Source organism: Cupressus sempervirens, chromosome 3, assembly GCF_028749045.1.
Source record: "Cupressus sempervirens isolate cs-2001-9-10 chromosome 3, ASM2874904v1, whole genome shotgun sequence".
Taxonomy (NCBI): Eukaryota; Viridiplantae; Streptophyta; class Pinopsida; order Cupressales; family Cupressaceae; genus Cupressus; species Cupressus sempervirens.
In genome coordinates, this window is record NC_143120.1 from 197,885,693 (window position 1) to 197,903,605 (window position 17,913).

Sequence of the window (17,913 nt, forward strand, 5' to 3'; positions counted from 1 at the left end):
GGAAAGAGAGTAAAAATAAACAAGTTAAATCAAGGAATAACTTGTCTTGCTTCCTAAGACCAACTAAATAAAGAAGACATTAGAGTTAAATCTCTTTTTCCATTTCTCTCTCTTCCGTAGATTTACTTCTATTTCTAATAGACACTCTTCATCTATGTTTCCATATTCTTTCTCTGTTCAATGTGGAAACTTTCTTTTTCTCTTTTTAGAATGTTTCTATTTCTTTCTCTTTGTTCGTTATAGAAACATTTTTATGTATACTTGTATATATAGATCATTTATGATTTCTGTTTAATTTAATGACACATTCATTATTTTACCATAATATGGTATCAGAGCTTTTTTTTTTTTGAAAATAATAATTTCATTATTGAAATTTTTCGAGTTATTTTTCAAAATAGGTTTTGAAAATCTTTAATTTTTTCAATAAATTCTAGATTCAAGATTTCCAACATCCTTTGCCTAGGTGTGTTCAAAAGTTTGTTTGTAGGGATATTTTTGTAAAATTTGTATAGGGTTTTTGTATATTTTAATTCTTTGGGTGGCTTTTTTTTCTGCAATTCGTGCGTCATCTGCCTTTCCCTTGCCCACACAACCAACTTCTTGTAAAAAATGGCTGGCTTTTTGGTATTTCTGGGCACATTTGACAATTTTTATGAGCTTTATTTTTTGCTAAATCACTGTTGCTTTTTGGGGCATTAGAACCTCTATTTCTTTTGCATATTTTCTATTGTGTCATCTAGGGTTTCTCTTCAACCCTTTGTGTTTGATTTGCGGATAACAATTTCATTTCCACCATTTTTTACAATCAAACCTACATTTTTTTTGGTTTTTTCAAAAACGGCTAGGGTTTCTTTTAAAACTCTCTTTTTTTGTGTTGGTATTAAAAACTTTTTATAAATTTTTGGTGGGTTTTTGCATATCTTAGTTGGGTTAGGCTTTGTTTTTTGGGGGGCATTGTTTTCTGGGCCTTAATTTTTGAGCTAGTAGATTCAGAATCTAATGTCTAATTCTTTCTGGGTTCTTCAAGCTCTCTTGGATGCCTTTTTCATTTTCTCTAGGTCTTCTATTAATATGTTTCGAAGTTCATGCCTTTTTAGATATTCATGTTTTCTTGCATAAAAAACGTGTCATGGCATTTGTCACCAATCTTTTCTTGGAAGATAGTCAATGTTTCAACGGAAAGAACTACTATACCTGGAAGTGGAGAATAGTGCCGATCTTTGAGTATTGTCGCATTGAGGTGCTTGTTCTGGGTATTGACACATCCTTACCACAATCAATGCTACCACAAACCAATTTTGTAGAACATACAGAGCGGATTGCCTTGCAATTTTTGCTTTATTTTCAAATTAGATTGACCATTAAGGGAGGGTATTAGAGTTAAATCTCTCTATTTTTGTTTCTCTCTTCCATAGATTTACTTCTATTTCTAATGGTCACTCGTATTCTATGTTTCCATATCCTCTCTATGTTCAATATTTAAACTTTCTCTCTTCAGAATGTTTCAGATTCTCTCTTTGTTTGTTATAGAAACATTCTTTTGTATACTTGTATATATAGATCATCTATAATCTCTGTTAAATAACACATTCATTACTTTACCATAATAGAAGATACAATCTCCAATTCTCCGAAGTCTTTGAGCATAGTCTGCAAGAAAATGGTGAGCTCCATTAATTTCCAAACTAGAAGTAGGAGAAAAGTCTCCATTGAAAGTTTGAAACATCTAGAAAACTTCTACATCATCCTAGAATCTATCCACTCATAGGTGGGAAGCATGCATATCCATAGGAATAGGTACCACAAGATTCTTATGAAAAAACTATAGCGGAAATAAATTTGTAAGTCTTTCCAACACTCAAGCTATATTAGAGCTCTAAAAATGTGTCCATTATTTCTTCCTCATTTTAAAAATAGAATAATGAAATAAGTAATATAAGCAACCTTGCTACCATATTAAAGTGATGAATGCCTATTTTAGCTTCAACCTTGAGGAATCTACCATACAATGCCTAGTAAGCATGAATGCTCTTCCTATGGGGGAGTATATTAGCATTATTGGAGACATGATTCAGAGCTTATGTGTTGCATTCATGACAGTATTTGTCGTTGAACATACTGGTTATTCAGTGCAGATTGGTAGAGTAATTGAGGTAGAAGCGTTTGGCATGGTTTGAGGATTGAAGATCATCTAATGCGCACATGAGGTTATGTTCTACAATATGTTTAAGTGCTACAATTAAAAACGCGTATGAAAATATGAAAACAGAACAAAGTTATGCAAATTTTATTGAAAGACGCTTTCAGACAACATTTTTGGAAAGCGGGTGCTGTTGTTTTGATTCTATCTTCTCACAAAGATGGAATTGGCTTATGCATTTTGAGACAGAGGTTGAAGACATGTTAGAGATGCCTTGGTGTAGAGGGCATAATCTGGAGATCATCGAATGGAAAGTTATGAAGACAACGAGTTGACAATTTGTGTATAATCTTGGATAAAGTGTAAAATTGTGATGTAATGTGTATTGCAATATCTTAAGATGGGCCTATATTATTATTGTAAATTGGGAAAGCCTCAAGGCTGACTCAATAACTTGTTTTAGGACTTGCTATAAAGGAAATGTCATTTCCTTGTGGGTAGGTATCTAGTGCCGATATATTGTAATCAGTGAGATCATATCTTTGTAATATCTATTGTGCGAGCTTGGTATGCGAAGTTGTGAAGATCAGAGAAGAGTTCAGTGTGGTAGAGGCACAATGAGCTTAAACGAAACTGTATTTGGCAAGACAAGTTGTTGGTTGGACAATTGTTGTTTCACATTTTACTATTCGGAAGGAATAGTAGTGAGGCTATTTGGACAGTGGGTTTAGTGGGCTTCCTTTCAACTCATTACAGGCTTAGCACAACTCCTAATAGGGTTGGAATCTCCTAACAGGGATTCAAAGTCTCTTAACAAGGAATCATATGTACTGATTGTATTTCATCGACTCCTAACAGGTACTATCATCTAACAAGGAACTTTTATAGTAGTACATCATTTTGTGGGTACCATCCCCACTGGGGTTTTCCCTTTGATCAAGGGTTTCCTTAAACAAATCTGGTGTTATTGTGCATGATTGCTGCATGTATTGTTTACATGTTTCAAAATTAATAAAAATATTGACAGTTGGTTTAATTGCATAACTAATTCACCCCCGTCCTCCCCTTCTCAGTTATCTTGGTGGACTTTTTACTTTCTAACAATTGGTATCAGATCATCAGGTTCTTGAAGGAAAAACTAATCTGCTTAAGGAGATGTGTGGCACATTTTAGGAAATATAGTCCAAAGTTTGATGGAGTTAACTATGACAGCTTGAAAGAATAGATGAAGACACACCTGCTATGCATGAGTTCGAAATTTTGGTTGGTCACTATAAAGTCTAATACAATGATTGAAGAAGACAAGCTTGAGGGTTGTCAGGAAGTAGAGAAAAATCTATTCATGCAGAATATGCTTGTTAGAGAAGCACTTCTATCAGCTCTTCCTGAAACTGAATATGGAGAGGTAAAATCTTTAAGACTTGCTCATGAGATTTGGAATGCTTTACAAATTACATTTGAGGGTGATAAACATGCTAAGAAAGCTAGACTATACAGTTGGATATGTTTATTTCAAGATTCTAAGATGTTGGAAGATGAAACTATAGTAGGATATTTTTCTAGAATATCAAAGATTGTCACAGGAATAAATAATTGTGGAGGAGAAAAATCAGAAGATGAAGTTGTATGGAAAATATTGAAGACCTTGACACCTGCATACAAACAGACATCACACATGATTGAACATGTTATTCCTTGCACACCTAACTTTAAAAGAGATTCTCTTCTTGCAAGGTTGGAGACGTCCGAGATGTAGATGAAACAAAGTGGAGAATTGCTTAGAGTGGAGAGAGTTTTCAGGGTATAGAGAAACAAACCTATGTTGACAAGAAGTGCTACTACAAGTGGAGACTATGCTAGTAGCAGCCGAACAAGAGATGAAGAAGACAAAAAGATTGATGAAGGATTTGCTTTGCTTATGAAGAGAGAACCTAAAGGTAACAAATTTTTTGTTTGTTGGACATGTAAAGAATTTGGTCATTATTCCTCTAAAAAAAGAGAAAATAAGTTAAAGAAAAATCCCTACAAGTCAAGAGTATCTAACAATTGCTTTTATGTTAATGAAGATGGTGAATTATTGTGATAGTGAGGAAGATGATGAAAATGGATTTATTGCTATTAAGGAAGAGAGTCCTAAAAAAAAAGAAATAAAAGAGGAAAGAGCATTAGTATTACAAGTTTAAAACAAAAGCCTATTTGGATTATAGATAGTGGTTGTTCCCATCATATGATAGGAGATATGAACAAATTTGTTGAATTCAATAGTTATGATGGTGGAATAGTTAGAGTTGGAAATAAGGCAACATGTCACATAAGAAGGAAAGGACCTATTACACTTGATGGAAATACTTACATTGAAGATGATTACTTTGTGGATGATTCGAAACATAATCTTTTGAGTGTTGGACAACTTATTGATAAGAGATATCATATGCAGTTCACAGAGAAGACTTGCATTATTGAGGATAAGAATGACACATTGATTGGTACTGGTAATGTATTTTAGTCGAGTCCTACTAAATTGACATGTTTAATTGCTAAGGTGGATGACGGTTATGGAATAAGAGATTTTGTCATATCAACTTTGATGACATTGTGAAGGTTAGTACTACTTTTGAAGTTAGAGACATGCATAAGATTGTGAAACTTACTAACATGATGTGTAAAGAATGTGAGATGCCAAAAGAAAAGAAAAGTTTTTTTCCAAGCAAAAAGTCTACTACTTAAGTGAAATTGGAGATTGTGCACATAGATTTGAGTAGTCCTACAAAGACTAGAGCATTTTATGGTGAAATGTATTTTATGATTCTTGTTGATGATTTCACTAGAATTATGTGGGTTGCATTTCTTAGAGAAAATTTTGAAAATTTTGATAAATTCAAGATATTTAAGAGTAGAGTTGAGAATGAATTTGGTTATACAAACATTTTCCTTACTTTACCTTTCACACATGTTCAACAATACTCATTTGACTAAAGAATCCAATACTTCAAAAAAAATAAAAAAAAATGCTCCATAATGCATGGCTCAAACATAGAACATATTGGCACATCAAATAAATGTTAAACAAAATTTAAGAGTAGAGTTGAGAATGAATCTGGTTTGAAGATTAAATGCTTAACAATGTTTGTGGAGACAATGGTATAAAGAGACAACTTTCAACCCCTAAGACTTTTGAGCATAATGGGATAGCAGAATGGAGAAACAGATTAGTGACTGTAGCAAGAAGAGCAATGATGCTGGAAAGCAATGTATTGCATATCTTTTGGAGAGAAGCAGTAAATACAAGGGACTAGTAAGACCTTTATGAACTTTGGTTTGGACATGCACCTACTGTGAAGTACTTTGAAGTAAATGCTATATTAAGAGAGATGATGACATTGGAAAGTTTGATTCTAGAAGTGATGAAGGTATGTTTCTTGGATATATATTGAAAATTAGAACATATAGATGTTTTAATTAGAGATCAAAGACTATTGTTGAGAGTGCAAATGTGAGAGTTGATGAAAAGTTTAGAATTCAAGAAACGATACTTTATTAGAATTCTGATGAGGAAACTAATTCTAGAACTAATAGGCATAATGTTGAGTAGGAATTATTTTACGAAATTGACATTGATTTGCAGACTAAATTAAGAGAAGAACAAAGAGAAGAGCCTAGATTAGAATCTAGAGCAGAAGTTAGAATTAAACAAATGACACCTAACAGGAATGTGGCAAAGAATCATCCTATTGAACAAATCATTGGAAGCAAAGACAAAGGAGTTATGACAAGGAACAAGATACATGAAGAACTATGTTTAATTTCTCAAGTTGAACTTAAGAATGCCGATAAAGCTTGTAAAGATGATTATTGCATAAAAAGCTATGAAAATAGAATTTAGATCAGATTGAAAAGAACAAGACTTGGGAATTGGTTCCTAGACCTAAAGATAAGAATGTTATTGGAAGTAAATGGTTATTTAGAAACAAGATGAATGAACAAGGTGAAGTTGTAAGAAACAAGGAAAGATTGGTATGTAAAGGTTATTCAAAGCAAGAAGGAATTGTTTTTGAAGAAACTTTTGCACTTGTTGCTAGACTAGAGGTAGAAAGAATGTTTTTGGCATATGCAACTAACAAAAACTTTTAAATTTATCAGATGGATGTCAAACCAGCTTTTCTAAATGGAGAACTATACATTGAACAATTCGATGTTTTTTCCTTGACAGAGAAAGATGTTATGGATTGCAAATTGACATTGTATGGATTGAAACAAGTGCCTATAGCCTAGTATGCAAGATTGGATAAATACTTGACAAGTTTGGGATTTGTGAAAGGTAATGCTGACAGTAACTTGTATCTGAGAAAGAATGATAAAGGATTACTGATTGTTGTAGTATTTGTCGATGATATGAATTTTGGAGATAATGATGAAGCAAGTGAGGTATATCAGAAGAAATGAAGAAAGAATGTGAGATGAGTATGATTGGAGAGATGAAATAGTTCTTGGGATTGCAGATTGTACACAACAATGATGACATTTTTATATCACAAACGAAGCATCTTAATGATTTGCTGAAAAGTTGTAAACCTATTGGAACACTTATGGTAACTGGATGTAAGTTATCTAGCAAAGATGAATTCCGTATTGTTGATCATAAAAAGTACAGATCTATGATTGGGCAGAGTGCAGTATTTGACACACACTAGACCTGATATAGCTAATTTAGTTGGTATTGTGACAAGATTTCAGGCAAATCCTAAAGAGAAACATTATGCAACAATAAAAATAATTTTAAGATATTTGAAAGGCACACCTGATTATGGATTATGGTATGACGAATCACATGATTTCACTTTATGTGCATACACTGATGCTGATTGGGCAGGAAGTGTAGATGACAAAACGAGCATCAGTGGTGAAGCATTCTTCCTGGGAAGAAGATTGGTTTTTTGGCTAAGCAAGAAACAAGATTGTATTTTACAGAGTACATCAGAAGTAGAGCATGTAGCAGCAACAAACAATTATAATCAGATTATTTGGATGACACAAATGTTGAAAGACATTGTGATAGAGTTCACTGAACCTGTTATCATACATTGTGATAACAAAAGTACCGTAAGTATGTCAAAGAATACAATATTACATTCAAAGACAAAGCATATATCTGTTAAGTATAAATTTATGAGAGAAAATTGGAAAAATAGAGATCAGATTGGACTATGCTAGCACAAAGGAGCAGATAGAAGATACATTCACAAAACCTCTGGCTAAGGACACATTTGAGTATTTGAGAGGTGTGCTTGGGCTTATGCCCCAACCTACTTTTGAGTAGTTGATGCAGAGATTGCATTAATCCAGCTGGTGGCAAAGCACTAGTTCTTTATTTGGACTAGATGCTTGATGCATACTCTATGGGGGAGTATTTGTGCTTGAGTTGAGTCATTGAGGACTCTTGGTTCTATAGTGTCTTTTGACATTGGAGCTTGAACAGGTTGTTTTGGAAATGATTGAACTTTGAGAGTTGACATAATGATATCTTTAGCATTGATGTCAATGAGGGAGAAATATGTACATAAAAAAAATCCTTTGATATGTATGTTTGGGGGGAGATATGTATATTATACTTGATACATCTTTTGGAAAGATGTATATTTGACTAGTGAAGAGGATTTGTTGATTGATGAAGAGGATTTATGAAAGATGTCGATGTATGAAGGAGATTTACACCTTGCTTATGCATGTTGGTTGCTGATAGATGACATTCATGAGCAACATGAATGGGGGAGTAAAGAAGTATATCTGGTATTCTTGGAACTTAGATGTTTTTCATTTATGTTGCCATCAATGTCAAAGGGGGAGATTGTTAACATGAATGTTGATGATATTCCTATGACGAGTATATTAGCATTGTTGGAGACATGATTCAGAGCTTATGTGTTGCATTGATGATATTCCTATGAGGAGATTAACACCTTGCTTATGCATGTTTGTTACTTGATGACAGATGACATTCATGAGCAACATGAATGGGGGAGTATAGAAGTATATTTGGTATTCTTGGAACTTAGATGTCTTTCATTTATGTTTCCATCAATGCCAAAGGGGGGGAGATTTTTAGCATGAATGCTGATGATATTCCTATGAAGAGTATATTAGCATTGTTAGAGACATGATTCAAAGCTTATGTGTTGCATTCATGATAGTGTTTGTCATTAATGTCAACATATTGATTATTTAGTGAAGTTGGAGTTATAGAGGTAGAAGCGTTTGACGCGGTTTGAGGACTGAAGATCAGCTTATTTGCTCATTAGGTTATGCTCTACAATATGTCTAATTGCTATTAAGAGAACGTATGAAAATATGAAGATTGGACAAAATTATGCGGATTTTATTGAAGGAAGTTTTTAGACAACATTTCTGGAAAGTAGGTTGTTTTGATTCTTTCTTCTCACAAAGATGGAATTGGCTTATGCTGAATGAGATAGAGTTTGAAGACATTTTAGAGATGCCTTGGTTTATAGGGCATAATCTGGAGATCATCAAATGAAAAGCTATGAAGACAATGAGTCGACAGTTTGTGTATAATCTTGGATAAAATGTAAAATTGTAATGTAATGCATATTGTAATATCTTAAGATGGTCCTATATTTGTATTGTAAATTGGGAAAGCCTCAAGGCCGACTCAATCACTTGTTTGTGGATAAGTATCCAGTGCGGATATTCTGTAATTAGTGACATTATATCTTTATAATATCTATTGTGCGAGCTTGTATGTAAAGTCGTGAAGATTAGAGAAACGTTTGGTGCGGTAGAGGCACAATGAGCTTTGAATGAATTGTATATGGCGAGACAAGTTACTGGTTGGACAGTTGTTGTTTCACATTGTATTACTCAGAAAGAATAGCACAAAGGCTATTTGGACAATGGGTTCAGAGGTCTTCCTTCCAACTCCTAATAGGGTTGGCATAACTCCTAATAGGGTTTTAATCTTCTAACAGGGTTGGCACAACTCCTAATAGGGTTGGAATTTCCTAAAATGGATTGAAAGTCTCTTAATAGGGACTCATATCGACTAATTGTATTTCATTGAATCTTAACAGGGTCTATCCTCTAACAAGGAACTTTTGTGTACATTATTTTGTGGGTACCATCCCCACTGAGGTTTACCCTTTGATTAAGGGTTTCCCTAGTTAAGAAATATGGTGTTATTGTGCATGGTTATCTTTCTATGGTTGTTGCATCTTCTGTTTACATGTTTTAGAATTAATAAAGATATTGAGAGCAATTTTAATTGTATAATTGAGTCAACCCCCAGTTATCTCGGTGGACTTTACTTTTAACATGCCTATCCCTACTTTTTTTTGTTTTTCTTTTCTTTTTTGATAAATGCTTTTGTTATAATCAATTCCACGTTTTTATTTGAGAGTAAGAGTAAGGGATGCCAAGATTTAAATGTGTAAAGTTGTTTGTTCACAAGTATTCCACCCATCTACATGGAACTTTGATCTCATTGGGTCATATGATTTTAGAGAATCAATTTGCTCCAAACTATGGAGATTTATTTTGTGGACTTTCAAGTTGTAAGTTGTAAATGCTAAAAATGGAGGAGGTTTGATATTATGTGGCATCTCATAGATGTTGTGTATGCTTCCATGCATTAGCCTCCTATAGTAATTGTGGACCAGTTCCTAGGATTCCGATGAATATCATTTTCAAAGAGCATTATGCCAACATCATGAACTTATGAGATTGAGATTGTTTTGTTATGTGATAAATTTTACGGTATAGTGTATGAGAAGGGGCATACGAAACACATAGCTATAGGATTAATCTAGTACAAGTTGTAACTCAAGACAATCAAGCTGGCTACTTTGCAGATTTACCTAAACACATTCTTATAGGAAATACAGGTACTCTAATTCGTCCTCACATTCTGTCTGAGTATATGGTATACCTAATATTTTCATATGTGAAATGCTGTATTAACTATCCAACTCAATCGCTTCCCTTTTGTGCTAGAGGAAGCTAGGAAATATCCTTGCCACTCTGAAAGTTCCTCCTCAAGCACTAAAATTGTCAATTGGGGGAAAATAAGGTACACTTGATGTGAAATTAGAGTACCAAGAAGGCTGATAGCTCGACAATAGAGTACCCCAGTAGCAAATGGGAGATCCTAGATTTGACTCCTAGCTGATCCATGAAAACTTTAGCATGGTATGAGAACTTTTTGGTGCAAGGATTGATCTTGTAGCCTTTATGCTATTATGCTTTCCTAATGCATTTTGGCTTATTGAGCATTTGCACTGCTCTTTTGGAGACCAACCTTGTAATGCTATTTTTATTTTATTAATCATCCATATTTATGGTTTTTAATATTTTCTATTTCTTGAATTAGATTTTGGGCTATCATTTGGTTTGCACATTCTAACATGGTATTAGAGCCTAGGTTAGCAAATCTAGATGAAGTTAGGCTCCCTTATATTTGCAATGTGATGTGAGGGGGGTTGTTAGAAAATGTACCATGCTTGAACCAAAGATGGACTAGATGCCAAGAGTGCCAGTAGGTGATTGGTAGTGTACTTCAATGGCAAATGAGAAGTCTTAGGTTTGACTTTTAGTGGGTGAATGCAAACTTTAACTTATTATTAGAGCTTTTTGGTGCAAGAATAGATCTTGCGGCTTCTTGTTGATATGCTTTTCGAGTGCCATTTAGCTTCTTGATCTTTTGTGTTACTCTCTTCAAGACTTTGTAGTGCAATTTTAATCTTACTAATTCTCTGTATTTACAGTTTTAATAGTTTCTGTCTCTTGTATTAAGTCTTTGGCCATCATTTGTCTTCTTGGTTATCGATTTGGATGTGGGAAGTGGGTGTGTGGATGCGTGATCCTTTTTTGGGGGATGCAGATGCATATGGACGCATATACATACATACATACATTTATATACTAAAATATACATTATGTATATGCAAAGAAATATACAAAAAACATTTGATAGTATGATACTTGTAACTTTACCAACACATTCAAATTGAAATTCAAATATTCAATAAGATTATAAACCATATAAAAACTTGAATAAATTTAAATTAGAAAAAATCTATGAACATCGATATAAAACTCCTAAATTAGATAGCCAAACTTGTTTCTTTATTTCTTCTAAAAAAAATTAGAAAAATTTCTTCACAAACTTGAAAGAAATCATTAAAGAATTGAATAATGGGATCAAATGCTTACCTTAGAAGCTTAAAACTCGTTTGTAGAAGCTATCCCTTTCACTTTGAATGGTCCTCATCGAAAATAATCACGTTGCCTTCAGAATGCCCAAGGAGACCAAATGAGAAAAGAGTCTAGTTGCAAACAAAATGAGATGAAGAGTGGTTGGATATCCTCTTCTAGGGTGGTTTTGTGGTTTAGGAGCAAAAAAGTCTTTTCCCCATGTGCTAATGAATGTTTTGAGCGGCAAAAATAAAAATAAAAGCCTTTTCAAGCATCTGGGCACATGGATTCTATTGGAGGCACCTAGATGCCCGTGGAAGCCACCCTGAAATGCCTCCCAGGCATCTAGAGGTGTGTGGAAGTCATATATGGCTTCTAAATGCCTTTGGATACCATATATGACTTCCACATGCCTTCAGATACCTGGGAGGTGCATCTAGATGGCTTCTGCTCTCCTCCCCTTTGACATTCACACTCGATCGCCTCTGCCTCCGCATCTGAGGCCAGGAAGTTAGAATCAACTTCTAGGTTTATCTTGCATTTCTAACAATATTGGTTGAGTATTAATTTTCTTGCCTGGAAGTTGTAGATTTGTATATGATTGGACTTCCTTTATTTTTGGTCAATACCTTTGGTATTTTTTCAGTTTTTGATGTATAGTTTTCTTTTGGTAGCTTGTCTTTATGAAATGTAGAGATTATTTAAAGATGCTAGAAATCTCTGAAATCGAGTTTAATCAATTTTTTCTTTTTGATGTTTTTCAAATTCTCTTACCACACGAGGTAGATAAAACTAAGGTGAATTATTGCTTGTTTAATATCTAATCCAAGAAAGCTCTATTTTATATGATCTTATCATTTTTCAAGCGGACAAGACAAGTTAGTGCTTGAATATAGGGTTATAGCAGCCTTTTAAATATTTTAGGTATTGGTTTGACACTTCTACACATGCTACAATATATATAACTTCCGATTAGAGTGCGGATATGGTTGTGGATGTGAGAATTGGGTGCACAGATGTATGAAGTTTTTTTGGGGGTTTTGAATGTGTATATGTATCTATTATATGTCGAAAAGACCATTAACATAGAGGCAACATGCAATAGCTTGATTAGCAAGCTCTCTTGCCTCCATTTTTAATGTGGTGTCCTATGGACCTCTTTTGTGGGTTGTAATTTCTACTTCTTCTTCCTCTCCCTGTATAGGTACTTGCAAGAATGGACAATTGGAGAATAAAATTGGTTTAGTGGGTAACTGCATTTTTTCCTTTCTAGATGAAGGTTGAAAAACTTTGTTTTGATCTTTTAACCAATTTATTAGTAGCTTCTTGCTCTTTTACATATGAAGCTATTGGTGCATTAGACATCCCCTTCCCATAATTATCTTTGCATATTGCTATTGGTTGGCCAATGGGCCCATCAATTGAAGTTTGACCTAGGAATATGAGCTATTGGATGATTTGCCTTGGTTACTTTGACAATAATTACACTTCCAAAGATATGAGCCACCTCCTAAAACCTGTGATATTTTTGTGGATGTCTTCGTAAAGGAGATCCTACATCAATTTTGAAACTATTTGCTTGTCCTCAGATTGTACTTTGACTATCGGTGGTGGTTATTCTTGCACAATACAATCTAATTTCTTGCTATAAAAAGAAACTCATAATGTCCATAGTGACATTGGAAAGCTGTATTTTTCTCATCCTATTCTCTCATATGAATTTGATGATATCCAGATTAGAAGTCTATTTTGGAAACATAGAATGCACCATGCAACTCATGTAGCAGTTGATCCATCCTGGGAATAGGGCATCTTCTTGATTCTATGCACAATAGTCTACTCACATGCATAGTGTTCCATCCTTTTTTGCTATTACCATTGATGATGCAAAGGTGCTAGAATTAGGTCGGATCCATGCCTTGTCGAGCAGCTCCTGAATTGTATTTTTAATCTTATCTTTAAACTTCTTGGGATGATGATACGATATGGTGATTCGATAGTATGCTCAAAACCCTGGTGCAAAGGTATGCTAGGTGGAATGTCGACAAAACCCCTATCATGTTTGTCCAAAATGACTTGAAGCTCATCATCTTGGTAGTACACCTGTTGCCCCTTATAGGTTTTGTTGAAATGATGCAATGTGCTGCCAAGGAAACATTTTCATGTCAGAAGATAGCCACCACCCATCATGGTGAAACCTCGTTTGGCCCATCATTCTCCACCCCTCTTAGGACAACCTTCTTTCCATCAACAATGAAGGAGAAATCCATTCCCTTGAAGCTCTGTGTGTACTCATCCAGAGTTTCCATCCACTTGATGCCTAGAATGACTTCCATGTCATTCAAATCCACAATAAAGAAATCCTCTGACATGGTGTAGTTTCCCATGCTAGTGCCTAGTTGTTGGGACTAGGTGGGTGCATGATAAGAGTGTTTCTCTTGCCACCTTGACTTGGAATCCCACTTGTGCCTTTGTGGGTAAACCTCTTCGCTTTACGAGTGATGATTTTAATGAAATTAAGTGTACCTTTGCTGTCCAGTATTACTATGATCCTCTTTCCTTGGAGGGTTCCCTGTGCATTGAAAATCGTGCACCTTAGGCTATTGACAAGAGCGATGGTGCCTCCACATTGCACCAATGTGACAATCCTCTTTGTACGGTTTAAGATGACCTCATTGGAAACCTCCTGTCAGCTATCCCCTTCGAGTGTCAAATCCTCTTGTTCTTCCTCATTGCCTGACACGACCTCAATGTACTATATTTCACCTTTTCCCAAGCATTTGTGCCTAGGTTTCGATGATTCCTTATAGTTGAAACAAAGCTTTCTCCTAAGTTCCTATTTGGTAACTTCATCCAGGAAAGGTTTCTTTGCATGGAGTTTTTTTTGTCTTCAATGGGGGTTTGGTGTGTAAATAACTTCGAGGATATGAACTTGATGATGATGCCATACTTCGAGCCTTCTTGATTGCCTCGAAGAGGGTGTTGGGATTGAAGCACTCTACCCATTCCTTCGGTGGTTTTGTTAGGCCATCTATGAAAGTGGTTCTGTTAGGCCATCTATGAATAGCACAATCCATTGTCTCTCTGAGATGTCAGAAACTAGTATAGAGTCTCTGAAACTGGGTGGTGTAATTGTGAACTGATCCGGATTGCCTCAGTTGTGCCAATTCTTTAAAATTGAGTTCTAGAACTTTTCCATGAAACCAATCTATATGCCTTTATGTAAACTTGGCATAAGTATTTACTTGGTCATGTCCAAGAGTAACCATATCCTAATGCCACCATTCATGCGCCACTCCTTCTAGGTGGAGTGCGGCGAATTTAATTACTTCCTCTTGGGCATCAGATTGAGATGGAAGTAGGTATCAACATTCATCTCCCATGCGTGTGCAGAGAGTCCATCAAAAGGCGACAGATTTACCTTGCTTAACTTCCTCTTGAGATCATCATTGAAATAACCACGGTTGCCACCACCTAAGTACCTCATTCTTAATTCGGCATAATCTTTGTAAGATATTTCCCCTTCCATATTTACATTCTTCCAATCTTCCTATAATTCTTCTTGCAGTTTTATAAAAGTTGGTTCCCTTCCTTTGTGAGGTGCCTCCATTTGTGGAGGGAAGGTTGGCATGGAGAGTTGAGAATGCATGCGATGAGGATTTACCGTTCCTGTTATAGAGTCATTGGTGTGTCCATTGTGTTCTTTGGATATTTTGCCTTCACACAATTTTCATAGCGCTTCCTCCATGAGCTGTCGAGTGTCGTTAATCTGAATTTGATTCTTGGTGAGCTCTCTTAGTAGTGACATGACTTTGGCAGTGGGATCTTGCAAATCTCTCATTCTACCGAGTGGTACTGCCTTCATTTGCAGGTATAAACTTTCATTCACTGTCTAGAGGCTGGCAGGATCATTGGTGGTGATACCACTATAACATTCTCGAGTAACGTGGCATTCAAAATTTCCCCAACAATTTGGAATGGCATGTTGTGGTATGGAAAGACTAGGAGTATGACAAGGTTGGGTGCACACCAATGGATGACGTACGAATATGAGTGAGTGGGTCATATGACAGATGTTGTGGGTAGAACATGTACGGTTTGGGTAGTCATACGGTCAGGTAGAGTGTATACGGTCAGGTAGAGTGTGTACTGTGGGAGGGGGGAATGGAGGGTGTTGTATGGTGGAAAAGGAGGTAGGTCTGTAGGAAACTTAGGATTCATACGGTGTATGGTTGAGGTCATCATTGTGGAGGAATGAGAAAATCATGTTTTACAGAGTGGATGGCAAGTGGTATCCAAGGAGTCCAGTCACTGCAAGACCTTTCAGACTTCAATGCTTTTGTTGCGAATGTTGTGTAGGGTGACAGGCTGAACAAATTAGATCCCACAGAACCCCAGAGAATAGTACCAAGTATGAATGATGCCACAATTAGTTCTTATGCCAAAGATTAAAATAGACTTCTCAGACGTACATCAAAGTAGCAGATTTGCCAGACCCAGAACCAATAAGCAGAATAGAGTGAGAGATTAATTAAACTCGAAACCAAGCAGAATTCCAACTGGAATTCACACTATAATAACATAATTCAAGGCACATGCCTATGACAATCCAACACAATGGACATATGTACCCCAGCAGAGGAAGTTCCCAAGGGAGAAACTAAGTGTTGATACATGACACAACAGACACCTACGAATAAACTAAAATAAAAATGGGCCCTGAAATATACTAAATCGATCAGTTCCACATACAGAATTTTTAAAAATATTCTATTTACTTTATGATGGGGATATTACAGCATGATCTTGCATTAATATAAATTAATCCTGTGTTAGTCATGTAGTTGTTACTCTGTTCTTGCATCTGGGAGTGCCCCTAGATATGTTTGCTGGCATCCTCTGATTGGAAAAAAGTTTAAAAATTAATGGTAATAGATGATCAACATAGGTCACTGGAACCTAAGTTACATCCAACAAAAGATACAAGGAGCTATTGGAAGCTCCAGAAGAAGTTGCAAGTTGAAACTCAACTGAAGCCAAATAAATAGAAAAGCATAGCAAATGAAGGGGTTGAGCCAAAATTCAGGTAAACCCATAGGACTTTTTGGATTTTGCCTCTATCAAATTCATCATAACCATGTGGTTCTATGGCTTTTATCTTTTTCCCTGTAAATAATTTGGGATGATGTTCCAGCTCCGGCTCTCTTTCATTTTATCTTTCACTTAAGAGAGTTGTAGATTTTCTTGGCTATTGCTTCAATGGTAGTTATACAGGGGTGATTTATGATATTCTTAGAAAATTCCCAATGTGTGGATGAATCTGGTTTTGCAAATTGTTTGTTTCTAACCTTGATTAGTCTTTGGACATGTATCTTTTGTCAATCATCAACAACAGAGATGAAGTTAACAAATCAGAAATGGCAACACATGTAAAAACTAAATCCCTCAAAAGAGTTCTAGAATTTTATTCATACGTAGATTCATATGGCATGTTGGTAGTGTCTTATTATAGATGTTTTGGATTTTTGCTCAGCTGTATATTGCTTGTGTAGATGTGTTAGACAGGTAAGCTCCTTCAAGAGTTGAAGAAGGAGAGTTGAAATTAGTGAAGTGACTTTTCCTTATATTTTCTTGGAATTGAAAATTGCTTTGTAGGGATACATTCCACCCCAGTTCTTGGCCCCATGCTATTTTCCTTTGCAAATTGTTCCTTAGATTTTGTGGGTGGTTCAAGGTGCCCCTATCAGCATTCCTACCTTACCTAGAAAGGTGCATGGTGAAATATGATCACATTTTGGGTCGCAATTTGAATCTGACAACTACTAGTATATCCCTGGGTGGGGGGGTTATAGAGGCTCAGCGGTTAGGGCTTCAACTTGGAAATACCCTATTATCTATGGTTAACCAGATTCTGTATGCAATATGCACCAGTCAAGTGCGAATGAAGAGCTGGGGCAATTATATTAGCAGTAGAGGTCCAACCAAACTGGTAGATCTTGCCTAGACTTCCACCAGGTTTGTGCATAATTTTTATATGTTATATTGCCTGCCCAGATTTGAACCTGGGCCTATTGGACAGAAGGTTCTCCAGTGTTAGTGCACTACACTGGGACTACCATTGTAGTTTCTACGAATATATTGATCTAGCAGTATATGCTTTGATAAATATATTTTCTTTTAATTTGTAGATTCAATGTATCCAATTACAATTTCATGTTTTATTTTTACTGAAATAAATTCAACTTGTTGATTCAATGCAAACAATTATAAATAAATGCATAATTTCTTCTTTTAATTTATGATACTTGTGCAGGACCAAGTGATACTCCTCTTGCTCCAGGGACTTTTGAGGCGTTTGTGAAAGTTCCAAGTTTTTTACGACCCCACACACAAATCTTTTGTACAAGGTCATTAAATTTTTGTTAATTTATATGCATGTTTTTAGTTATGTTATTGTAAAATTTTTGGTTGCCTAACACTTAACAGAACGAAATACCTATTTACTTAATTTATGATATAGTAGGTGATCTGATATATTGTGTGGAATAATTTTTATATAGTATATA

The 17,913-nt window shown here is 35.4% G+C and overlaps 1 protein-coding gene across 1 annotated transcript in view; it reads left to right on the plus strand.

Annotated features, from left to right (window-relative positions):
* LOC149565501 (alpha-1,6-mannosyl-glycoprotein 2-beta-N-acetylglucosaminyltransferase) overlaps positions 1–17,913 on the plus strand; it is a 195,395-nt gene that overhangs the window by 107,895 nt on the left and 69,587 nt on the right. Inside the window, exon 12 of the mRNA XM_089819033.1 lies at positions 17,661–17,754. Within this exon, the coding sequence (XP_089675159.1) occupies positions 17,661–17,754 (94 nt within the window). The remainder of the gene's footprint in view (positions 1–17,660; positions 17,755–17,913) is intronic.